General features: G+C 41.1%; 1 protein-coding gene across 1 annotated transcript in view; it reads right to left on the bottom strand.

Annotated features, from left to right (window-relative positions):
* Positions 1-26,848, bottom strand: part of LOC126474587 (5-hydroxytryptamine receptor-like) — a 443,337-nt gene that overhangs the window by 58,140 nt on the left and 358,349 nt on the right. The window contains exon 2 of the mRNA XM_050102061.1: positions 640-866. Within this exon, the coding sequence (XP_049958018.1) occupies positions 640-866 (227 nt within the window). The remainder of the gene's footprint in view (positions 1-639; positions 867-26,848) is intronic.

Here is a 26,848-nt window from a genome sequence, read left to right as displayed (position 1 = left end):
TCACCCAATTCAGAAAAATAGCTGCATGAGGTATCTAAAATGACCCTTTTCTTTCTATCAGTGAACCACTTACTCATTTAGCATTGTGATGAGATGGGATTTAAAACTGCCAAATAATTGTGAGACTTCATTGTAGATGACCATTTTATTTTTACGCTCTGTGCTACCGGTTTCGATCAGGAGACCATTATCAAGCCAGAGTAAAGCCAAACTAGATGTATTGACAAGCTGATTACACTTTGCTTCGCCCTGATAATGGTCTACAGATCGAAAGCGGTAGCACTGAAAATAAAAACAAACTGCTGATGGTCATCTGCAACGTTGTTTCACGCTTGCCCATTGCACCAATGGAGATAAAGAACAGCACAAAAACAAAGAGGTGAAAATTCGTTCTACACTCCATCCGTTAGCAGAGAGTGAAGAGACCTTGATAAATATTCCGTAAAAAAAAATTTCTGTCTTACGATTGTTTCAATGATTTGCAGCGTATATCCTTCAGAGAAATTCCAATACTAAAGCGACTTGCAGGACTTTTGTGCCTTAGTCGTACATTATCATCCGAAAAGGAAGCTTAGGACACAGTCACGAAAGTACCGCTTCGGGACGGGAGGTGGCCGACCGTGGGCCTGACGTACTCACCCGAACTGCGGTGCCAGCGACACGATGAGCGCGACGGCCCAGACTACGATGATCATGATGCCGATGCGCGACGAGTTGCGCGTGTGGATGTAGTCGACGTTGGTGACAGCCCAGTAGCGGTCCACCGCGATGGCCACCAGGTGCAAGATGGACGCTGTGCAGCACAGCACGTCGCTCGACGTCCACATGTCGCACAGCTCCGGGCCCAAGATCCAGCCCTTGCTGATCTGCACAGCCAGCGAGCGAAACGCACCGTGAAAAGGACTGAACAGAAACAATTGAGTGAAGAGAAACGAACATTCGAGAAAAGTTCGACGCTGACATGTCGTCAGACAAATGGGATTATAACGGAAAGAGTTGTTTGTCTAAGTTGGTAGTGAAGAAATATAACAGGGAAATTACGAATTTCAAAGTTGGCGGCAGTGTCAGTTGATAATTTGTTCACTTTATGACAGACATCGGATGTGGTGCTGAATTTGCTTGCTTCTAACTTTATCTGTAAATACCAATCTAAATTGTGTTGTTTTAAGTACCTCGTAAGCAAATTTAGGATTCCGTTTCATTAAGCAAAAGTTCAGTTTTAAAGTGCACTTTAATGTATATTGTGTTTCGGCTGATTGAAAATGTAGCGTTGCATCTTTATAATCTTTAGGGTGAACAGAGGCCAAGAACATGACGTAAATTAAGAACCACCTTGCACTGTTCTTAACCCAAGAGCTTACGCTGCGATTTAGAAGGTAAAGATTATGTTGATCTTCCTTTAAAAAATGCGATTAAACACGTTTATCCTAATAGGTGAGATGTAATCTTTTTTGTCGAGGAGATGTTGTTCGCTAGCTTTTCGTTATTTCTTTTATTTTCAAATGTGACGACAGTGAGTTAATGCAAGCTATCAACAACGAAACCAAGTTAATGAATTTGAACTTAAAATAAAGCACTTAAGAGATAGAACAGTTCGTTGGACAACAGAACAAAAACACTCAATTCATGCAATATTTTTAATTTTTGTACTGAAAGAATTTTTTTGGACCAAATAGGTTTTATTTCTTATCCTCCTACATCCAAAACAGATTTCGGCATCCCATATTCACCCCAAAGACCAACAAGTAGAAAAAATAGTTAGATTAACACTACTGTTTCTGTTCACCCCTCTCTAAGGACTGAATAGGAACACTAACATTTTTTTATATGTCGTGAGAGAATGAGCTAGGTTCCACATGTAATTATAAATTTAAAGTTCGGCAGATGACCTATACTGACATATAATTTCGATTGCCATATTTCTTTTTAAAATTATCAATTTTTTGTTGGTTTTAAAGATGAAAACTCTTCCTGTCCTGATTTTACGGTACCGTAACTTGGTAAGGTAAATTTTAGCAGAGGGTTAGCCATTCAACTTTAGTTTATCATGAACGTTTCCTACTCTGTTTCTTTCCTCTGTTTCAATGTCGTATCTACCGAGCTGTATTCAGATGCTTCAGCTGCAGGTCGCCAAGTGTAGATTTCAACAGGCGTCAAGAAGACTTCAATAATCGTATCCAAGACAGCTTTAGGAGCTGGTCAGCAGACAATTAAATAATAACTACTACTTGGAGTGAGCATTATTTATGCACTTAAGCTGAACATATTTCACGTCTCTCTCTGTCCTCCACCATTAAGGCAATAATATGACTGGGTCGCAGCAAGAAGGGTCTGCAGTTTCTCTGAAATACATTTTGCGAAGCACACACAGGGAGAAACAGCTAATCCCTAGCGGGTAAGTATATCAGTGTGCAGTTTTTCCTAATTGAATTAATGATAAAATTGATCACACCATCGAAAAGTGCAGTTGGCTTAACTCAAGGATGACGTGGCTGTTTTATTGTCAATAATGAATTTTTTTCACTGTGAACTGTTTTATAAAAGTGACAATCATAATGATTATTTTTTGTTAAGAATGAGTGAAATATTTATCGTATAACCTCCTACAACAGCTCATTTTCAATAATTGACTGCTTCTAGATGGGCGCCACAGACTCAATAAATCTGAAGAAGGCGGTTTAAAAAAGATTCTATAATAAACATCCAACTAGTATGTTTAGAATTCTGTGTTATTGTCAATTGCATCTGTAAACATAATAACACAACAGAATTAAATGGAAATCAAAATATAGGAGGCTCTACAACTGCACTAAATGCACCAGTTAAAAAGAATAAAACAAAAACAAAGAAGGAGGATTGATTTATTGCAACACTTGTGGCTGCATCCTCCTGCTAGGCAATATAAAACAAGAGTGCCGTGACAGTGGCGCCAGTGCTGGTGTTTCGTATGGTTTAATAAGTTTCTAATTTAACACTCACCGTAAAGCGTATGCCTTCTCATTCCATTCGATGATTTTCTAGCCTTGTAGCAAGCGAATCGCACTATTTCCTTTCTGCACGTAATTTGTTTTGATTTGTGTTACTGTGCAACGTTAATGCATTGCACGCCCGGCAATCTCGATGACCCAAAACATAATGTACATTGCGTAGCAGTAGGTCTGAGAACGGTAGTAATAAATAACAAAAGATTTTTACACAAATGATGAAAATTAATAGACACGTTAATAATTATAAAAATAATTTATACAGTTCAATTTAAATAGTTTAGCTGTTTAGTATAGCGTCATTTTGAGTATCAAGCAACCATCAGTTACCCATGCGACGGGTCGCCGACCGGCACCTCCCGTTCTTCCCAAAACGCTGCCGCTAGAAAGATAATGTAACGTATTCAAGATAATGAATGACGGAGTACCTTTGGAAGTGAAACCATCATTGACACGCAAGGAAACGTTACTGTGTAACCCAAGTCGAAACAAATAACGTGCATAAAGTTAACTGTGCGATCTATAAAGTTTTTGATTTAATATTCCGTTTACTACAAAGACAGAATACCATCGAGTGGAATGAGGAAGTACACGGTTTACTTTGAATCTTAAATAAGAAACCTATTAAACGGTAAAAAACGCCGGGACTGGCTCCAAACATGAGGCGGACTTTACATGCTCTATAAACACGTCCAATTACTGAAAAGCCTTCCATCGGCTCACTAGCGGTAACTCTTCTCCTCCTCCGAAACAGTCATTCGCTACCAGACGCCCTAGGTGACGTTAAACAGTTTGCAATCTAATCACTTTGCATTCCATCTCTCTGAAGTCTTCGCAACTCCTGATGGCCCTTATTTAGACCACCTCCTTCATCCTACAACCCATGAACATACGCGTACCAACGTTGAGCTTTCAGTGCTTGGATAACAGAACACACCAATCAAGCACATGACATTAGAAACATCCTGCGCAACTGCTTCTGGTCACGACCGCGATACCTAAAGACATCTACAAGAGTGGCCCTGTCCTTTTTGTAACCAAACTGTTCGCAGCACCATCCTCTTTCTTTTGGACTCATCAGTTTACTTACTGGTTTGACGTGACTCCCCACACATTCCTCTCTTGTGCCAGCATCTTCATCTATGCGCCGATCGGTGTGACCGAACGGTTCTAGGCCCCTCAGTCTGGAACAACGCGACCGCTACGGTAGCAAGTTTGAATCCTGCTTCGGGCATGGATGTGTGTGATGTCCTTAGGTTAGTTAGGTTTAGGTAGTTCTAAGTTCTAGGGGACTGATGACCTCAGGTGTTAAGTCTCATAGTGCTCAGAGCCGTTTGAACCATTTTTTCTTCATCTATGAGCTCCTGCAACCTAAATCCTCACTTACTTGTTGGATATATTTCAAACACTGTGTTCACGTACAGTTTTTACCCGCTACTGCTGTCTAAAGTACCGTGGAAGTTATTCCTTGGTGTCTGAAGAAATATCCTCTCATCGTGTCCTTTCTGTCTGTCAGTGCTTTCCCTACGTTCATTTCTTCGTTGATGCTGTGGAGAACCTCCTTATCAGTACACCCTTCTATATCACCAAATCTCAAATATTTCGGTTCTTTTCCCGATTTCTCGTAGTCCACAATTCACTGCCGCAAAACTCTCCCAGCTGAACGTAGATTTTGAGCAATTTTTTCCTCAAATTGAGGCCCATGTTGACGCTACTCCCTTCACAGTATTCCTCGAACTATTTTGTTCCCAAGGTAGCAGAATTACGTAACTTAGTCTATTTAACCGCCCCAAATTTTGGTGTTATGTCTATCGCTATTCTCGTTTCTGCTACTCCACATTATTTTAGTTTATCTTCTGTTTACTTTCCACTCATATTCTGTACGCGCGAGACTTTCGTTTTTCTTATGTTTACTTTCAGTTCACATTCTGTACTCGTCTTGTAGTCCTTCTTCCTTTTCACTGAGGACATCAGTGTCATCAGCAAATCGTATCATTGACGTTATTTTTCTTTGAATATTAACCCAGCTTTTGAAACTTTCGTTCTGCATCACTGTCTAACACCATTTTTACTATGAACACTTAGTTTTTGGTCTCCTGATCATACTGTTCCGTTTTACTTGTTGTACATACTGTACATTAACTGTCTTTCCTCAGAGATTACTCCTGCTGTTGTATTTAGGACATCTTGCACCATTTTACAATGTCAAACGCTTGCTCGAGGTCGACAGATCCTATGAACCTGTCTTGGTTGTTCTTAAGCAGTGCTTTAATTGTCAGTCGCAACGACAAACTGCCTACGTGGTGCCTTTACCTTCCCTAAAAGAAACAGGTTGTTGTCTGACAGAATCTCAATTTTCTCTTCCACTCTTCTATGTATTACTCTTCTCAGAAGTTTGGATGAATGAGTTGTAAAGCTGATTTCGCGATAGTTCTCGTACTTATATTCCTTGGCTTTCTCCGGATTTGTGTCTTCGATCTATTATACAGTGCAACAAAATTAAAGGGTAACTTCTGGAAATCTCGTAAGTCTCTCCCATTGCAACACAGAAGTTTGAAATCTGGCGCAAAGGTGCCTACGACCTTCCGCTGTAATGGTGCAAAAGCATGGCGACCTGCGGTGTCACCCTCGAACTCGGCGACGACTCAGACAGAACGGTGTCGATACACGCGAAAAAAAGGCCATACTCAGAAGTACATGAGAGGTATCACATTCGCATCAAATTTCACCATAATTCCGCCAAACTCCAAGGTAAGCGTGTCACAAGATGGCAAGGGCGTCATGTTCTTTCTTACCACGTTTCACACCTTCTTCTGACGTCCCTGCGATGGAGATCAGAACTGTGATGCCCAGCGTTGAAATCACACGGTTTTATTATGGGTAGCCGAGGAAAACATTCCCGATGTTACGCAGATTAGAACATACATGCAAAGGCTTCATCGACTGGCGTGAAGGGCATCAGTGAAACCATCCGTTGGGGAGTCGATTCCTGAAAATTTCGCGTTCGAAAACGACAGTTCGCAATGCGATGAGCAACAGGGTGACCTTCCCGACATCACTGGAGACTGCTGGCACTCCCCGAATGATGCAACAACAACAACTTCTTCAACGACATCTTGAGCCTGGAACCACGGCGAACGTGATTGCACCCCATTAGAGTGTACAGCGTCTGTAATTTTTGCTTTGGTTTACGGAACCATACGGAACAGTTCACAAACTTCGACGAAATTCTTACATGACCTGAAGCAGTAAACGTTGTTTCTCTCCCGTTTCATGCTGTCCTGTGAGGTGATCATGGAGTGGTGTGACATTGGCACAGCAAAAACAGCAAATGGTTCCACTAAGACCATTCAGTTCAGGACTATCTTTGATGCCACCTGCCCATCTATGTTGAGCACTTTGAAAATGTATCTGTACAAAGACAACTGGTGATGGAGACCTAGGAGCCTGCAGGCAGGCTACGCTACTGATCAGGCCCCTGCTAATGGGCGTGCAGAATCTGAGGTGTGTCATTGGGTTACCTACCAACAGGTGCTTATGACACTATCACGAATTGTCACTGTATATTGTTCGGGTTTTCGTCAAAGAAGTGCGAGTTCACAGATTAATTACAGCTGATAGATATCTCGTTATTAGTAATGAAACTGTATGAGGCTAAGATCTAGGCTCAGATTGGTGATATTAAAGCATGAGTCATTGTAATTTTCGAACCAACTGTTATTCGCCCAATGAATTGACTACAGTAATATCACATTTTTCAGTATTGTGAACTTCGAATAAATTATATTATGGAAGTTTTCAATTGTGATCAAGTGCATCAGTAGAACAGCTTCAAAAATATATGTAAGAAGAAACAATAAGAAATTGTCCGTTACCTGTTCACTTACTTGTGCCCTCATAGATGCGATCTTCTAGGACCACGCAACGGTACGAGACACGATGATAATCTATACATTAAAATATGTTATGGTAACATCCTGATATGTGACACTGTGGTACTGACCCCAGATATACCAGAAAGGCAGGCATGGGCTATGGGTGAAATTTATCTACTTTTATGTCCTCCTTAAAGTCAGTATTCACAATGGCAGCCTGAAGTGTAATCATCTCACAAGGCGATATAGGATGCACATCTCCTCACCATAAAATAGCGCAGCCCGAACCGGTACACCCGACCTCTGCCCAAATTGCTTGTTGCAGGCTCACTACAAGATAGCCTTCCCAGGAGACACCACCATATCGAAGGTGCCGGGTGGGAGGCTTTGCGTGCTCCAATGAAGTCAAGAACTGTGTCGGCGGTAGCGTAGCTACTGGCAGGGTCACTAAGCCGGAGTGGTCTTTACAAAGGAGCCAGACAAATTGTGTCCCACAACATATGGCAGGGAGGGCTCTATACTTGTGGTGCAGTCAGCTTTCCTAAAGGAGTAAACCTCACACAAATCCTGGTCCTCCAAGTTGGGGGTTGGGAAATTGGCTGACTACCCCTTCCCGTAAAAAAATTCTTGTTCAGACACCTCAGAGTAAAGAAGCCAGACGTATTTATGGACGACGACATGGTGCTGTTAAAGGCAAACGAAAAAACGTACAATCGCTATACAGGGCGGGGGCCCTGAGGTCACTGCTAGATTAACTCGATAAAACCAAGGTAGGCACAATTGCCCTACAGGAAATACGATCGAATGGACTTGGGGTGTTTGATGTGGGAAGCTGGATAATTTTCTACCGTGGTTCAGAGAGCCACCATGAATTTGGTACGGGGTTCGCAGTAAGACAAATGTTTAAACACCTAGTGAGTGGATTCACTGGAATAAAATGTATGATCTCACATATGAGATTGAAGACCCGATTCTCAAACTACTCATTGATCAATGCACATGCACCCACAGAAGTATCAGATGACCAGGATAAAGACACCCTCTTTGAGAACCTGGAGAGAACTTATGGCAGATACCCTGTGTATGACACTAAAATAGTGCACACATGGGTAAAGAAGAACATTACCCCCTCCCCCAAGCAGTAGGAAAGCACAGCCTTCATGAATACACAAATGACGATGGTCACAAAGTCATTCAGATAGCACTGTCACATAACATGGCTTCAGGTAGCACTATGTTCCCACACAAAAGGGTTCATAAAACAACATGGTGTAGCCCTGATCAACGTACCTTCAACCAAATTGATCATGCAGTTATTGATGGCAGGCATTCTTCAAACGTACTAGATGTACGGAATTACAGATGAGTTAATGTAGATTCAGATCACTACCTTTTAATTACGAAACTAAGAGCTCGAATATCCAATGCAAGAAAAGTCAAAGGAACACCTTGGAGTAAGTATATGGTATTGCAGATAAAAAATGAAAACATCTCTTAAACCAGGGGCAGGCAGGAATTCTGCACGTGTGCGGTGCACATGCACTTGTGCAGTTAACAGGTGTTCTGCGCGCACACAGGGGCAAGCTGGCCACCCGCTTCTCTCCCCTCCCCGCCATACCGTCTCACCGCTTCTTCCTTTGTAATGCGTCTTGTTTCCTGGCCTGCTTTATTGAATGAAGGAATAAGGTTAGTAGGAGTGCTTGAAAGTAATCGTGGTTTGAAGGAGTACCTATTACCTACGATACGTTTCATTTAGTTATCACAGGTGGAGTTTACAATACGTTTAATGTCTGCAACAAAAATTCTACATACAGACAAACGCAAACAGTTACGTAAATTTTCATTACTGATGTTTGCTCTTAAACGAGACTTTCACAACAGAAATAAATCTCTCACAAACGTATGTCGAGCCAAACATTGACATAATCTTCATGGCTTCACGATGGAGACGAGGAAACTCTTGCTGTGGAAAGTCGTGATAAAAATCTATTACACGTCTTGCCAAAAGGAACTTGTCTCTCAGACGAGAATTACGCTGTAGATCTATTAATTCCATTTGCAAACTGGGATGAATATCATCTATAGAAACAGCAGATTGTCTCGAGAACTATTCAAAACCTTGGGATAAGTAAGATATATCCCCAAATCGCTAGAGAAATTCCTCTTTTATTGCACCAAAAACGGCAACATACTGAAATTTAATATAATGGCGTTCAATATTAAACTTCCACTGACCATCCAGAATACTGTCACATATTATACATTTCCAATTTTCACGTTTTTCCACAGAGAAAAAAATGATTTTCCCATTCCTTTTTAAAAGATAGCAAACCTCCAATTCTCCGTTTCCTTGATTCACTCTGCATTTTCCGGTTATTGAAATACAACGTTCACTACGTAGTGGTCGCTTCGCTTCAACGTCCGCATCTTAGCCTGGTACTACACTGCCGCAACCTGCTGGCTGTCGCCACTGCCCCTGTCGACGATTGCACACGAGCATCACACGTGCAGCGCTGTGTGCTCATGAGCCGCGTGCAACGTTTGCCCGCCCCTGTCTTAAACGTACTCAGACAAGGTTACTGAGAATCTTGCATTATACACCTCTAGTGTAAGTGATAACCTGGATCGGGAATGGAACGCTTGCAGGAATGCAGTCATTAAAGCAGCAGAAGAAGTGCTAGGGAAAGAAGGAAAACAAGCGAGGAATTACTGGTTTGATGAAAAATGTAAGCGAATAAGTCAGGAGAAAAATGTGGCACACAGTAAAATGCTTGACAAATCATATACTCGTTTAGCGGTAAGAAATTATCAAGATAAAAGGAAAGAAGAGAGGAAACTGCATCGGAGAAAGAAAAGGGAATGGGAAAGAAGCAGATTGAAGAACTGGAGACAATTGGAAAAACAAATGATGTTAGAAAATTTTATCAGAAAATTAACAGTGAAAGCATTTAAGCCGCGCATCAACCTGTGTAAAATTAATAATGGGACACTACTAACCGATGAGCAAGAGGTATTGGAGCGATGGTTGGTTGAAATGGCTCTGAGCACTATGGAACATAACTTCTGAGGTCATCAGTCCCCTAGAACTTAGAACTACTTAAACCTAACTAACCTAAGGACATCACACACATCCATGCTCGAGGCAGGATTCGAGCCTGCGACCGTAGCGGTCGTGCTGTTCCAGACGTAGCGCCTAGAACCGCTCGGCCACTTCGGCCGGCTTGGAGGGTTGCGTAGAGTATTTCAGTGAAATGTTGGATGCTTTAGAGTCCCCTATTGAAGATATCCCAGTCGCTCCAGAAGATGATGCCATAGTACCTCCCCTTTCCAAGGAGAAGTGAACAAAGCAATTATCCGATTGAAGAACAATAAATAACCAGGGACTGACAATATAACATTTTGTAAGTAGGCTGTTTATGTTTTCTTATTGGCAACGTTACGTAGCGCTCAATATGAAAATCACTGGCTGTGCTGTGTGCAGTCTGTCGCTAGTTTGCATTGTTGTCTGCCATTGTAGTGTTGGGCAGCGGCAGCTGGATGTGAACAGCGCGTAGCGTTGCGCAGTTGGAGGTGAGCCGCCAGCAGTGGTGGATGTGGGAAGAGAGATGGCGGAGTTTTGTAATTTTTCATGAACTGATATATTTATATATGATGATATCAAGGTAAATACATTGTTTGTTCTCTATTAATATCTTTCATTTGCTAACTATCCCTATCAGTAGTTAGTGCCTTTAGTAGTTTGAATCTTTTATTTAGCTGGGAGTAGTGGCGCTTGCTGTATTGCAGTAGTGGGAGAAACGAAGATTATTGTGAGGTAAGTGATTTAGTGATTTGTGAAAGGTATAGTTTAATGTTAGTCAGGGCCATTCTTTTGTAGGGATCTTTGATAGTCAGATTGCGTTGCGCTAACAAAATATTGTGTGTCAGGTTAAGCACAGTCATGTAGAATTGTACAAAGGGGACGTTTCATATGTCGACCCATTAAACTATACCTTTCACAAATCACTAAATCACTTACCTCACAATAATCTTCGTTTCTCCCACTACTGCAATACAGCAAGCGCCACTACTCCCAGCTAAATAAAAGATTCAAACTACTAAAGGCACTAACTACTGATAGGGATAGTTAGCAAATGAAAGATATTAATAGAGAACAAACAATGTATTTACCTTGATATCATCATATATAAATATATCAGTTCATGAAAAATTACAAAACTCCGCCATCTCTCTTCCCACATCCACCACTGCTGGCGGCTCACCTCCAACTGCGCAACGCTACGCGCTGTTCACATCCAGCTGCCGCTGCCCAACACTACAATGGCAGACAACAATGCAAACTAGCGACAGACTGCACACAGCACAGCCAGTGATTTTCATATTGAGCGCTACGTAACGTTGCCAATAAGAAAACATAAACAGCCTACTTACAATTTGAACTATTGAAAGCTGGAGGGGTTGAGCTAAACCGTAGGATCTACAAGATCGTGTGCCTCATCTGGGTAAAGGAAGAGTTACCAGAAGAATAGAAAGCAGGAATAATGTGCGTGGCGCATAAGAAAGGAGATCTTTTTGAATGCAGCAACTACTGAGGCATAACACTTTTAAATATCATATATAAAGTACTATCAAATATCCTGTTTAGTAGACTTTCACCTATAGCAGAATATATTATTGGAAGCTATCAATGCGGGTTGAGACCAGGAAAGTCAACTGTAAACCAGGTATTTACTCTCCGACAAATAATAGAAAAGATCAATGAATTCATTGTTGGTGTGCACCATCTTTTCATTGACTTTAAATCTGCTTATGACACAATAAACTGGGCAAACCTTTATGAGGCAATGCGGGAATTTCGAGTGCCTGGAAAATTGGTGCGTTTAATAGAGGTAACCCTAAAGTATCCCCAATGTACCGTGCGAGTGCAGTCAAGGCTACCACCTCAGTTTCCCACTCGAACTGGACTAAGGCAGGGAGATGGGCTTTCCTGCCTACTTTTCAACCTGGCGTTTAAAAAAAATTGTACGCTAATCGGGTATCCAGACAAGAGGAATTATCTACTGTAAGTCTGTACAATTGCTGGGATATGCAGATGACTTGGATTTAATGAGCAGAATACTTAGAGATCTACAAAGTGCATTTTCGGCTCTAAAACCGAGGAAGAGAAGAGAGGCCTGAGAATTAATGAAGGGAAGACGAAGTATGTGTATAATCGCACTAACCAACCCTTATAACCCACAATAACCCTTGATGGAATGACATTTGAGCGAGTGGGATGTTTCACTTACCTGGACTCAGATATATAAGCAAATGGCACCACATGTACTGCAATTATGGCTCGCATAAGTGCTTCTAACCGATGCTACTTTGGAATGTTGCGACATTTTAAATCCAAGCTTATATCACGAGGGACTAAGTGCCGACGTTACAAAATGCTGATACGCCCATTTCTTACTTATGGCTTAGAAACATGAACAATTAAGACTCAGGGCGAAAACAAACTGAGATCACATGAAATGAGTATATTGAGGAGGATTTTTGGACCTGTGTGTGAAAATGGGATCTGGAGAAGGCGAAGAAATGATGAACTTTGTGAGTGCTACAAGGAGGATGCCGTGGTAAAGTTCATAAAGCTGTGCAGGCTGAGGTGAGCTGGACATGTAATGTGACTCGATGAGACAGATCCCGCAAGGAAAGCCTGCTGCAGTGAACCTGGAGGAAGAAGAGCAAGAGGACAACCTAGGTTGAAATGAAGTGACGAGGTTGGAGAGGACGCTGCCAGAGTCTGTTGCCGTAACTGGAGGTCCACGGCAAAGACCAGAAAGGAATGGCAGAAAATTATTGAGGAGGCCAAGTCCCATCCCGGTATGTAGTGCAAATGGAAGAAGAAAAAAGGCGCACTAAAAGATGTTTTTCATGTGTTCCACGTATGACATGTTTCCTGGTGTCCCAATATATATTCCACATACATTGTTGTTCTCGTGCAATACCTTATTTGTAAATTTAAAAAAATTCCATAACTTACGCATGAAACGCGGAATGAGGCTTGGTTGCCTTGGGGATTGAAAGGCTGAGCAAACAGGGCTTGGACACTATTGGTGACACAAATAAATTTCAAACACACGTTATTACACTGGCCAAGTACAATGATAAATATATAGAAGTTAAGATACAATGAAAAATGATAGACTACAGTGAAATCATTGTTGCAAATGGCGCAACGCTCGTGTGTAGTCTGGCGTTGTCATCTAAAGTAGCGGATGCTCCACGTGTAGACGAACGCTTCGAATTGGAAACTCAATTACAGCACACTGTTTGTCATGCAGCGACATAGTTACGTTACACACCGCCATGTTACCCGATAAGTTCGAAGCCCTCTAGTGGCAAAGACTTGCAACTTGCGTAAGCGAAGTGGGGAAAGTCGACTGAGTAATATGCATGACATGTAATACCTTAGCCGATATTGAGAACAGAGTAAAAAATTGGCGGTATCAGTTTTTAGCAGGTCCTCGTAATATTTATCTCCAATAAATCGCTTTTGATTAGGGCGAGCCTCAAATAATAACAATACACTACCCCATTCCACAGAAAGGCCGGTGTTTTGCTCCTCCACATGCTTCGAAAGATTTTATGAGCTGTCGTGCACCTAATCGTGAGTTGAGGTACTAGGAGTAGACTTGAATAAGCAAGTTACTCATTATCGTGGCAGGTCAAGTAACTTTCATTGAATGCTGCACTACACTTCAAGATGTCACAGATACATGACACTTTTTCTTAACATAGTCACCAAGTCTCTGGAAACGGCTTCGGAACTTTCTAGCAATCGTTCACTCCCACTGCGACAGAAATCCGCTTCTTGGTCAAGGAGCCGTAAGACAACTGCCGTGCGAACAACGAATTCCCTCCTGTCCCAAACTATTAATCCCCGTTACAGCTCCCTCTAGTACCACCAGAGTCATTCCCTGATGTCCTAACAGATATCCTTCTCCTTCTCAGTGTTTTCCACATATTCCTTTCCTCTCCGATTCTGCGCATTCCTTAACTTATCAATCTACCTAATTTCCAACATTCGTCTGTAGCACCACATCTCAAATGCTTCGATTCTCTTCTGTTCCGATTTTCCCACAGTCCATGTTTCATAACCATACAATGCTGCGCTTTAAACGTACATTTTCAGAAATTTCTAACTCAAATTAAGGCCTCTTGACCGGGAATGACATTTTTGACAGTGCTAGTCTGCTTTTGATGTGCTCCTTGCTCTGGTTATTTTGCTGCCTAGGTAGCAGAATTTCTTAACTTCATATTCTTCGCGACCATCAATCTTGATGTTAAGTTCCTCGCTGTTCTCCTTTCTGTTACTTCTCATTACTTTCGTCTTCTTTCGATTAACTGTCAATCCACATTCTGTACTCATTAGACTGCTCATTCCATTCAGCAGATCATGTAATTCTTCTTCACTTTCACTCAGCATAACAATGTCATCAGCGAATCGTATCAATGATGTCCTTTCACCTTCAATTGTAATTCCACTCCTAAACCTTTCTTTTATTTCCATCATTGCTTCCTCGATCTACATATTGAACAGCTGGGGCGAAAGGCTACATCCTTGTCTTACACCATTTTCAATACAAGCACATCGTTCTTGGTCGTCCACTCTTATTATTCTCTCTTGGCTCTTTCTCAGAATTTCGGACATTTTGCTGTATTTGACTTTGTGGAACGCTTTTCCCAAGGTGACGAATCATTTAAACGTGTCTTGATTTTTCATTAGTTTTGTTTCCATTATCAATCGGAACGTCAGAATTCTCTCTCTGATGCCTTTACCTTTCCTAAAGCCAATTTGATCGTCGTCTAACACATCATCGTTATAAAATCTCTTTCCCCTTAGATGTTCTTTCATATTCCTGAAAATATGGAAATCACGTGCTGCAGGATCTCCTTTGGTTCCCGACCAATGTCACCGACGTCTGTGCGGTGTTAGTCAAATTGTTGACGCCTTTTCGCTACAAATCGACACGACACTGCATTTGGTCCACATACTGCCAGAATTTCACGGTAAATCTGTGTATAATTTAGACGTTCTGCCCACATGAATCTTACTGCCCCACGTACTTCAATTTTGTATACACCTGTCATCAGTGCCGCAGCAGAATTGTGTCTGCGGAAAACACGGATACGTACTCTCTTCTGACAATGCGCCACTTTTGTTACGCAATGATCTTACCACGTGTAACTTACTTTTCGAAACCCGAAAGTATAAATCAGTAGTTATAACAAAGATCTGTTACCTATAAAAGTACGCTTACATAATATGGATCACCACATAGTTCTCGAGATAGTCACATTCACTTTAAATACTATTCGAAACGTTTAATTATTCGATTGCTTGATGATGCTTCTTGGACTAAAAAATCGCTGTTCACAACAATTACAGTGATTAATCGTTAGCATATAGTGGGCTGATTACTCTTAACATAAAAGCTTGAATTTTGAGTCGCTAAAGAAACGCGCTGTTCACTTTCACTATAGCACAAATTGCCAAACAATTCTCGTCTTAGAGGAGTTTTAGATTTCAACTTACAATCAAACACGAGGAAATGTTTTTTTCTTCTTATGATTATCACGCATACATCATGCTGTAGGGAAATGATGTTCAGTGACGATTCGGCAAAATGAATGTATCCCCTTGGAAGAATGACAAAGAAGCGTATTTATGTCGTCAAGAAATTGGACATTTAAAAACACATCCTTGAATCAGAGGCTGGTTCATTATCTGGAGGACCAAAAAAAGCATAACTTGGCCATACTCTCCAACTGTATATTCCTCTGGAATAATCGAATCTAATTTACTTATGAAACCGCAGCGTAATTACATTTTCAAATTAAATTTATTCAATATCTCTTCTTTATTAAAATGTTTTATTCAAAGCAGCGTCATATCTTAGCATAAATTATGCAGTTCTTTTCAATAGATGTATGAATAATAATCCAAATGTCAGACAGGGTGTAATGCAATATTCATTCTCCCAGATAATTGCAAGTAACAGTGAGTGGCACAAATAATGCGACCATAAGAAAAGAGTAGGTAGTTACGCATAGAGAAATTCGACTGAAGCAAACTAATTTAGACTGCAATATGAAACATCGGATGAAAGGTGCAGTCTGGCGGGGTGTGACGTGATACGTATGACAGCGCTGTTCTTTCTTACTCGTGCCGAGGGAGGTGGTGCAATTGTTAGCACACAGGACTCGGGAGGACGACTGTTGAAATCCACATCTGGCCATCAAGATTTAGGTTCCCGTAGTTTACATAAATCATTACAGGTAAATGGCGGAGTGGTACTTTTGTAAAGCGCACAGCCGATTTCCTTCTCTGTCCTTTCGTAATCCGATACTCTGCTTCGTCTCTAATGACCGGACTCTCGAGGGGACGTTAAACTCTAATCTCCCTTCATTCTTTCTTATTTGCTGTTGTAACTTGCTAAGCAGTCTTCACATTTGAATTGCATAATCATAGAGGTCAGTACTTGCACCATTCGTATCTGATAGAAGCAATATTAGTGGATGGAATATGACTTTTCTACTATAAACTACACTAATCGCAAAATAATCGCAGCACCAAGAAAGACTTTGGTAGCCGTGATTCTACATCTGAACGATGATGTCTATTCAGATTTCACTCCAGTCGCATAAGAGCGGCGTTAGTAGTGCGACTGTGAGGTACAAATCCAGTTCGCTTTAAATACATACAGTAACGATCATCAGCCTTAGTTACCACTGAGACTGGGCTTGGTGAGTTGATGTTAGTAAAGAATGGCTTCAAGGCGACAAAGACGCCATTATCAACACCTTACTGAGTTTGAACGAAGTACACTACTGGCCATTAAAATTGCTACATCACGAAGATGACGTGCTACAGACGCGAAATTTAACCTACAGGAAGAAGATGCTGTGATATGCAAATGATTAGCTTTTCAGAGCATTCACACAAAGTTGGCACCGGTGTCGACACCTACAACGTGCTGAAATCAGGAAAGTTTCCAACCGATTTCTCATACACAAACAGCAGTTAACCGGCGTTGCCTGGTGAAACGTTGTTGTGATGCCTCGTGTAAGGAGGAGAAATGCATACCATCACGTTTCCTACTTTGATAAAGGTCGGATTGTAGCCTATCTCGATTGCGGTTTATCGTACCGCGACATTGCTGCTCGCGCTGGTCGAGATCCAATGACTGTTAGCAGAATATGGAATCGGTCGGTTCAGGAGGGTAATACGGAACGCCGTGTTGGATCCCAACGGCCTCGTATCACTAGCAGTCGAGATGACAGGCATCTTATCCGCATGGCTGTAACGGATCGTGCAGCCACGTCTGGATCCCTAAGTCAACATATGAGGACCTTTGAAAGACAACAACAGTCTGCACGAACAGTTCGACGACGTTTGCAGCAGCATGGACTATCAGCTCGGAGACCATGGCTGCGGTTATCCTTGACGCTGTATCGCAGACAGGAGCGCCTGCGTTGGTGTACTCAACGACGAACCTGGGTGCACGAATGGCAAAACGTAATTTTTTTCGGATGAATCCAGGTTCTGTTTACAGCATCATGATGGTCGCATCCGTGTTTGGCCACATCGCGGTGAACTCACATTGGAAGCGTCTATTCGTCATCGTCATACTGGCGTATCACCCGGCGTGATGCTGTGGGGTGCCATTGGTTACACGCTCCGGTCACCTCTTGTTCGCATTGACGGTACTTTGAACAGTGGACGTTACATTTCAGATGTGTTACGACCCGTGGCTCTACCCCTTCATTCGATCCCTGCGAAACCCTACATTTCAGCAGGATAATGCACGACTGCATGTTGCAGGTCCTTTACGGGCCTTTCTGGATACAGAAAATGTTCGACTGCTGCCCTGGCCAGCACATTCTTCAGATCTCTCACCAATTGAAAACGTCTGGTCAATGGTGGCCGAGCAACTGGCTCGTCACAATACGCCAGTCACTACTCTTGACGAACTGCATGGACAGCTGTACCTGTACACGCCATCCAAGCTCTGTTTGACTCAATGCCCAGGCGTATCAAGGCCATTATTACGGCTAGAGGTGGTTGTTCTGGGTACTGATTTCTCAGGATCTACGCACCCAAATTGCGTGAAAATGTAATCAGTGTTCGATGCTCTGGCGCTTAGTACAACGTCTGCAGCAGCAATTTGAACAATAGTAGGCACCACAGTGACACAGCGAACTGTTAGAAATCTGTTACTTCAAGGACAACTCCTCGCTAGGCGCCATGTAGCGTGAATTCCACTGACCCTAAACCACCGTCATTTGCGACTTGATTGGTTTCAAGTGAGAGCTCATTAGAGAGCTGCGTTGAGGTCTGTTGTGGTTTCTGATGACGGCTGGTTCTAACTCGGTGCCACTAACAGTCATGTGTTGGTTAGAAGGAGGCCAGTTGACGGCCTTCAACCAGCCTGTCTGAGTGCTAGACACACTTGACGTACATCTGGAGTTATGGTCTAGGGTGCGATTTCGTCTGAGAGCATGAGCACTCTCGTGGTTATCCCACTCACCTTGACTGCAAATCTGTAAGCCAGTCTGGTGATTCGACCAGTTGTGCTGCCATTCACGAACAGCAGGATAACGCTCGTCCAGGTACCGATGTTGCAACCCAGCATTCTCTACGCAGTGTCAACGTTTTGCCTTGGCCTGCTCGATCACGAGATCTGTCTCCAATCGAATACTATGGGACACCATCGGACTATGACTCCAGCGTCATTCACAAACAGCAATAACCGTCCCTGTATTGAAGGACCAAGTGCAACAGGCATGGCATTCCATACCACAAACTGACATCCGGCACCTGTGCAACACAATATATGCACGCTTTCCCGCTTGCATTCCACATTCTGGGGGATACGCTGGTTATTAATGTACAAGCATTTCATAGTTGCAACATCTCGTGCTTACTTTAACCTGTGATCTTGCAATGTTAATCACGTAAATATGTTACCTAGACAAATGTGTTTACAGTCTAGAACCGCGCGACCGCTACGGTCGCAAGTTCGATTCCTGCCTTGGGCATGGATGTGTGTGATGTCCTTAGGTTAGTTAGGTTTAAGTAATTCTAAGTTCTAGGGAACTGATGACCGCAGATGTTAAGTCCCATAGTGCTCAGAGCCATTTGAACCATTTTTTAACACATGTATTCGCAGAATTTCATTAGTCTACATTAATTACTTTTTGGTGTTGCGATTTTTTCCGTCAATGTATTAGAGTAGAAGTAAGGAAAATGATAAATTTTTATTGCCAGTTACCCAATTTTACTTCTTTACTTCGCCGCCTTTCTACCTTTCCACACCACCTCTCGGACAGTGAAATAGCAGTACAGTGCAGGAGGTGCCTCCCCTGCGTCGTCATCCTTTTTTGTAGAGTCGTTCACGCCCATGTCCGTCGTAATGAGCCGTGGCGGACCGATTGGGGAGCCAGATGGGGCCATCGGCGAAGCGAGCCCCATCGGTAACCGATCTGCGACAGGCTTCGGTTGCTTCAGCGCCCTATAAACAATGGGTGCACCAAAGCTGCTCCCGTATGGAACGATGCGGAGCACACTCAGTTACGCCACGTTGCACGTCGGAGGTCTACGCTGCCTCCACCCGTAGTGTACGCAGCCGGAACGGCGTTCGCAGTCTCTCTACGACATCGCACTTCGGGCCTCGGGTACAATCAGCCGTAAGAATGTGAAGTTCCTTGCAGCTAGTGTTGCATAATTTTTGCATGAGGAGTTATGATCCACGTCCCTGACAGACGAGCTTAGTCTGGCATTACAGATTTGTTTGTTACATGTTGTTATATCTGAGCATCAAGATGTTTTTGAAAGTGTGAAGATGGAACGCATCAAATAAAGTCATTGGATCATCAGCTATGGCTTTTTAGTTAGCAACCAATACAGAAATTGTACAGTACTCCTATTGAATTAAACTAGCGTCCAATAAAAGTTTTTAAAAGTGCGTAAAAGGTAAAAAAAGATAAAAATTCTTTTATCTCTGAACTGAAATAAAAAGGCAGTGAATCAGACAAATGGCACCTTAGAAACATAGAAACCAGTACTCGGTACGTGATGTAATTCATGACTTTCAGTGTATTACGTTATCATAATATAAAATAAACTAAAATACGTTAGTGTTCAGTTCAAAGCAAATTTAAAATACTGAGGGAAGATGACGCTGAAAAATGAAATTTAATGTCTATGAACCTGTGAAGTCCAAACAAAGAGAATGAGGTCACATTTGTTAGATTTGTACATTTTATTTCGAGTCCCTTAGTTTCATGCAGTCTGATATTCCTTGTTCCTAGTCTTTCGGTTTCACAGATATCTATTTTAATTTTTGAAAACCGTCTCTCCTTGGCAATTTGCATTTACACTGAACTGATTCCTAAGGTGTTTTAGTTTATTTTATATTATGATAACATAGTACACTACAATTCATCAGTTACGTGATGTACCCAGCAGTGGTTCCTACAATTCTTATGATAGGTGCAATTTATTTTCTGCCCTGCCTTGCGTCTTATATCGGTTCATAGACGTTAAAAAAAATATATTTTTGTACCTTCTGCGTACTTTTAAAATTGTTGTTGACTGCTAGTTTATTTGACACCTTGTTTATTTTGTTAAGTAATCTGTATTAGCCCATAATTTTTTGTCGATGTGCGTATGGAATAAGTTCTACATGGGGTTTACTAAATTTACTACTTGCTTCCATTTATTCTTTCTAATAATGTGATCTGTTACTACATATTTGCGTAATGTAAGATTAATGTAAATGTTTTTGAGAGTATTATTTTGACATCCTTATGTATCCAATGACGTTTACCCAGAAATGAGTTCTGACTGTATTCGCAGTCCTTGTATTTTTTGGTACCTGCTATTAGTACCTACCCTTTTTAGCGAAACACAAGGCAGACATATAGGAATATATTTGAATATGTAAACTGTCCTTTGCAAGAGTATTTTGCTGGTTCGTGAGTGATAATATAATTTTAAAATATTTTGAAATGTGCTCTTTTATGGACTACTCTTCTGTATACAATGTCAACAGGTTGGTTCCTGTGCGTTTATACGCAGCCTTATGGCACTGATGGTGTACGGTATAAAGCATTAGTTAAAGTCTTACACGCAAGTAACTAATGGATTGCCATTCTTTCAATGTTTTAAGAAACATGCACTTATTTCACTTATCACTTTATGTACTACATAAAATTCGTTACTACATTTGTTTGTATACCGCTCAGTGGTCTGCGTTCGCTGGTTATCTGATATACAATACATCAACTAAGTCTGGCACGCAACCAATATAGGTAGTGTGCCTTTTACATTTGCTATCGACAGTTCTGCAGTATTCGGATGTATGTGTATCTTTGACAGTATCATAACAGCTGCTGTTAATTGTCAAGCTGCAATGCTTACCAGTGTGTGACATGTGAGGTTCTAACAGTTTTTATGTGTAAAGCAAAATAGTCTGGCAATTACATTATATAATACGTAACATCATATATGTATGTAGAAATATTGCACGGTAATGTGACATGTTAGCGTGAGTTGTGTAATGTGTTATTTAAACACGGCGATATATTCAGGTGTGTGCAGATTATGTGACGCTTTTCTACTTTGGTTTTTCAGATGCTTGAAAATGGTTTATAGTCTAAATCAGACGTTAGAACGTTTACATCATATTCTAATTCGGACCACATTTTCTTTTATAAAGTATTTTGGGGGCTGTGGATTCTCACAGAAACAAAATTTTAACATTGTTTGCTTCCTTAAAGAATTATTCAGACTCGCCTCATTAGCGTCCACCTACGTTAAGTGAGTGGCCAGCCCGGTAGAATGCAACACGAGAGGCCCGGGTTCGATTCCCAGCTGGGTCGGAGAATTTGCTCCGCTAGCGGCTGTATGTTGTGTTGACTTCATCATCATTTCACCCTCACTGACGCAGTAGCATCAACTAAAATGACTAGCACTAGGCGACCGACCTACCCGACTGGACGTCTTAGCCATATGCACATCACCACGGCGTTAGCAACAACGTTTGAAGCTCACTGCGTTCAGTAACATGTTCAGTATCGTTACCTGAATCGCAGTTACCCCATCGTCTTTCGATTTCTACAAATAGTCCTTAAAAGTATTTTCCTGGCACGAAAACCGCACACGTTACTACCACTAGAAGCCACTTTTGGGCACCTGACGAAGATAACGTCAGTAATAATAGTTTAAAATGGAACTATCAACTAAAATGAATAAAGTACATGATGTTCCATGTTTTTGCAACAGCTCCGTTTCTGTACTACTCTTTAGGGCAAGGTCTTCCATTTTGGTCCCTTCTTCGAGAGTTTTCAGTGTTGCAGGGTAAAATCTTTTCACTATCATTGATCACCGGGAATAGGATTCTGTAAATGTCTGTCGTTGGTCCTGATGTCATTGGTTTGGTTGTAACAGTCCGATTACCACTGAGAATCGGTCACACCGAATCAACTTCCAGCAGCTTGGCAGAATTTACCTTGTAATAGCGACATGATAGCGGTGGCTAGGAAGTTCACTATGTGTCGCCCATAATTATCTGAATCACATGGCATTATGGTCACACACATGAATAAGAAAATATCTCGTAGATCTGACAGAGCAACCGTGACAGTTATTAATGTTTTCATTCTTATGAAGACAGAATCCAAGGCAGGATAGGCAGGATAGCGGTCATCAATAGAATAGTTTCAAAAGACTTGTGCTTTATACAGAAATGACTTGATATTGCTTCGAATAAATGACGTTTACTTTTGAAATATGTATTCAGATTATCGTCCAGACCGCAATCATCGACTTCACATAATAGTTATCAACTTACCATTTAACAACTTTCCCTCCATGTTAATGCAGTGATGCATGTCCAGCATCAACAGCAAGAAGAGAAAGAAAGAAAAATACCTGAAGATGACATAAAGAAATAGTTTGAAAGAGGTTACATATACTTGAAAATCAACATCGGAACTGTATTTTAAATAACTTATTTTTCTACTGTTCATTTGTTCAAGGCATTGTATCCAAAACTAACTGACGTGAAAAGTGTTAGGAAAAATCTTGATACCCATCTTGTGCAGTGTAACAAGAGAAAACACTTGCAATGTTGTAATCACTACTGAAAATTACGCTCTGAATTTTAGGCTGCTCTCTTCGTAAAGCCAAACTCAGTTTTCTCATAGAACTACAGTTATTATTATGTTCAAAACTGTAATTAAAAATTAACCAAGTTCCATGGCATGAGAAGGACAGAAAAATATCGTCAACACCATCATCCATTGTTATATTCGTATACAACCAACGTTCTCTTTTCATCATATATTTCCGTTGACACAAAGTCTGATTATTTGTTTCTGCCTTTAGAGCACCATTTTTGTTTTTTGAGCACTGCAGTCCTTTCAAAAATACATCTTGGAATACAATTAGAAATCAAACTGCTCATATAACGTTTTTATTATTGTGTTTTTTTGCCCTACGTGTCAAGCATTGTTCCTATGCGGGTTACTGCCACACATCGCAATTTTCAATAGTTTCAATTGTTTTATGGAAGCACAAAAACTCGCCTCTACATAATTTGCTTCCAACCCACTCTTGGGCTCTGAGGCAATGTGACTGACTGTGGCCCAAATGCCGCGTGGGGTAGCCGAGCGGTCTAGGCGTCTTGTCACGTTTCGCATGGCTCCCCCAGTCGGAGGTTCGGGTCCTCCCTCGGGCATGGGTGTGTGTCGCTATTGGACCACGACATGTTTTGCACATAACGAGTTTTGAAGGTAGTGACAAATCGTATTTTGCGGTATCTGATGAATTAAGTAGCCAAACTTACAATATACTTGCTTTACGTAGTTTTTGCCGTGAGCATCGTACTGTGCAAAAAATATATCTCCCTTATCACTAAAGATTGTCCACGATATAGCGTAATTGTATCATTTTGAAATAAATTGGTTCATGTTTTTTCTATCCGGGATCTTCCTGAACTACACGTACGAACGCTCTGATTCTGTGAACACGATATGAAGGAAAAACAGCACGAAATGCGTTGCTCATTAAATGACAAAGGTGGAAGCTATCCGTGGCAAGCGACAAGTCCGTTACATTGTAACTGCGTGGAATTAATTATCGCTCTACGAATAGCACTCCTTAGGAATTTTATTGCTTTTAAAAAAGTCATACTCGTAAATGCACAAAGTAACTGCTACGTATCACACTCAGGTGTCTAGTTTGCAATGTCATAGACAAAATTTCTTCATTGCAAATGTACCAAGTGTGTATTCGTGTTGTGTAGGTGACTACAATGAGTGCTGATGTAGTACTATGTTGTTAATCCCGTAGTGTTCGGATACAGCATTAGTAGTGTTCTGATTGGCACGGTCACGTCGATGAATATTCAAACGTAACAATGTAAAGCGATTTGAAATGGAACGAGCACTTAAGGATGGCATTAGGGAAAGCGAGTAGTCAACTTAGGTTTATTGAGAGAATTTTAGGAAGGTGTGGTTAGTCTGAAAATGAATAGAATGCTAGTGCGTCTCATTTTTCAGTACTGATTGAGTGTTTGGGATCCACATTAGATACGATTAAAGATATCGAAGCAACTGAGAGACGCTCTACTGTAATTTTTGCCTGTAGGTTCGATCGACATGCAAGCAATAGCGAGACGCTTGGTGAACTGAAATGGAAATCCTTGGCAGGAAGCCGACGCGAAGCAGTTTTTAGAAAATTTAGAGTAGCAACATTTGAAGTTGGCTGCAGAACGAGTCTGCTGCCAACGTACATTTCGCATTAGGACAACCAAGATACGATAAATTAGGATTTTTACGGAGGCGTGAAGACAGTCGCTTTTCCATCGCTGCGTTTGCGAGTGGAACAGTGGCTTGCGGAATATATAGTGTACGTTTCTATAGCGTCACATGACCTCAAGCCCTGAAACACTTCGGAGCAGTTCAGCTTTTAGTCCCAGACAGTGGTACTTAGTTTACTGACCAGAAAATGTACGATATGCCTCTTGATCTTTTTGGTTTGATAACTAAATGTTCTTTAGTCATCTAAACTCCAAATTGTAACTTGGCAGTTGACCGCCATAGTAATAGGGTTAGTGGCTACAAATGCTGTGTGTAAAAGAAATTTAAAAAAATTTGGAGAACGGTAATAAAAATAATTTTCCTACGAACAGCACACAAGAGCAGTAAGAATTTTGAGTAAGTATATAAAAATGACTGTATGTAAGGTAAGACCTAGACTGTTCAGTCCGACGGTTTTCTATTTTTTTTGTATTGTTATTGCATAAACTGAACCGCTACATGTTTGCACCTGCCAAACGGTCATATCTTCTGACTCCGCTTTGTTTCTATTTCGGAAGTAGGTTATGTAATTTTTAGGCTCATATCTGTGAATATGTAAGCGCAGCTGCTCAGACAGTTCAGGGATTTCGTATAATACCATCGACAGCTGGAGCGAAGTACTTCCTAGAACTACGTAGAATCCTCCATCAATAACGGATAAGAAAGTTTTCTCGAGACCATTATCGAAGATTTCTTTCTAAGTTGCAACTTAGTTTTCGCCACTTAGAAGAAAAGGAATTATTGGCTGTCTTTTTAAATGAACGGATTCCTTTTGTTAGAGACATCACGGAAGATCAGATTTTCGTATTGTCTATCAACGGAAGTTCTCTTTCCTACGCCCTGGCTACAAGTCCCTTTTTCGTTGTCGATTTATTTTTTATCTCCAGTGTTCTTACTTTTGAAGCGTGATTTGGCTTTCCCATTGTTTTATGCTAATCGGTGACTCCAAATTCGAAATGTTTCCCACAATGCAGTTCTTTGTTTTAGCCAAAATCCATGAAAAGTTTGGGAAAACAAAACATTTCCGATTAATGTTTCCTCCAGTGCCATTAGAAAAGCTTCGTACTTAAAATAAGTATTCTCCTTCAGATTCCTACTTAATTAAAGCGACATCGGCTACATATATGTAAGGATATTCACATGCAGTCAGAACCTTAGCAATATATTTAGGTAGAGAATTGAATGTTCTTTGAATATTAGCTACATATAGTTGCCATCATATAAATCCTGGGAGTGCACAGATTCAAGCTGACAGCACATGTAGCTGTGGTGTTGGCTGAACGAGAAGTGATACGTTCAAAAATTTCACTCAAATACAACACAGTAGACACGCCTAGAATGTGCTTTAAAGGACATTTATAAGAAACAAAGCTTTTTAAATTCGTTTCTGCTTTGAAAGTTTTGATAAATGAGTTCTCATAACACACACTTTCTTATAAATGGCTGATAGTAGCGCTGTTTAACTCCTGCCTTTAATGGCCTTGACATTGTTTCCTTCATTCCATTTCCTCAGAACCCGTCTCGTAGTTTAATCGTTGTTACAGGCAATGAAATTTTACTTTGATAAATAAAAATATCGCTTTAGTTCTACAATAGTTTCTAAAGTATGAACGAGCTATACAGTGAAAATACGTTAATATACATAAAATAACGGAGTATATAATCTATAGTCAGAAGAAAGTGTTAGGGCTTCAAAAAGAAATTAACGACTTCGGTGGTTAAAAATCTTTTTCTTTTAGGTCTGATTTCCTCCCATATCTTTCGATTATGATGAGAGTACACTGTATCGATCTTCCTTTAATTAAATTTTACAAGCAGCTGATGGCTGTGTAACATTATATTCCTGCAGTTTATTTAATTACAGCATTTTTCGTTGGCATCTGGTACGAAGAGCATGTCACAAAACGATAGAAAGTAATCATAACTTTCGCGAAGCGAATGTTTGCACGCACATATTTGTGTTCGTTTATCGAGGTTGACAGAATGGACAGTCATTTACAGTGCAGTAAGCGCGTGGCGGATGCAGGCTACCTCGGTTAATTTGCTCGCATGTGCTGGCGTTGATAGCCAGCAGAT

Source organism: Schistocerca serialis, chromosome 4 (genome assembly GCF_023864345.2).
Source record: "Schistocerca serialis cubense isolate TAMUIC-IGC-003099 chromosome 4, iqSchSeri2.2, whole genome shotgun sequence".
In the NCBI taxonomy this organism is placed as follows: Eukaryota; Metazoa; Arthropoda; class Insecta; order Orthoptera; family Acrididae; genus Schistocerca; species Schistocerca serialis.
Note: the sequence above shows the minus strand (reverse complement) of the source record. Positions and strands in the feature narration are given on the sequence as shown.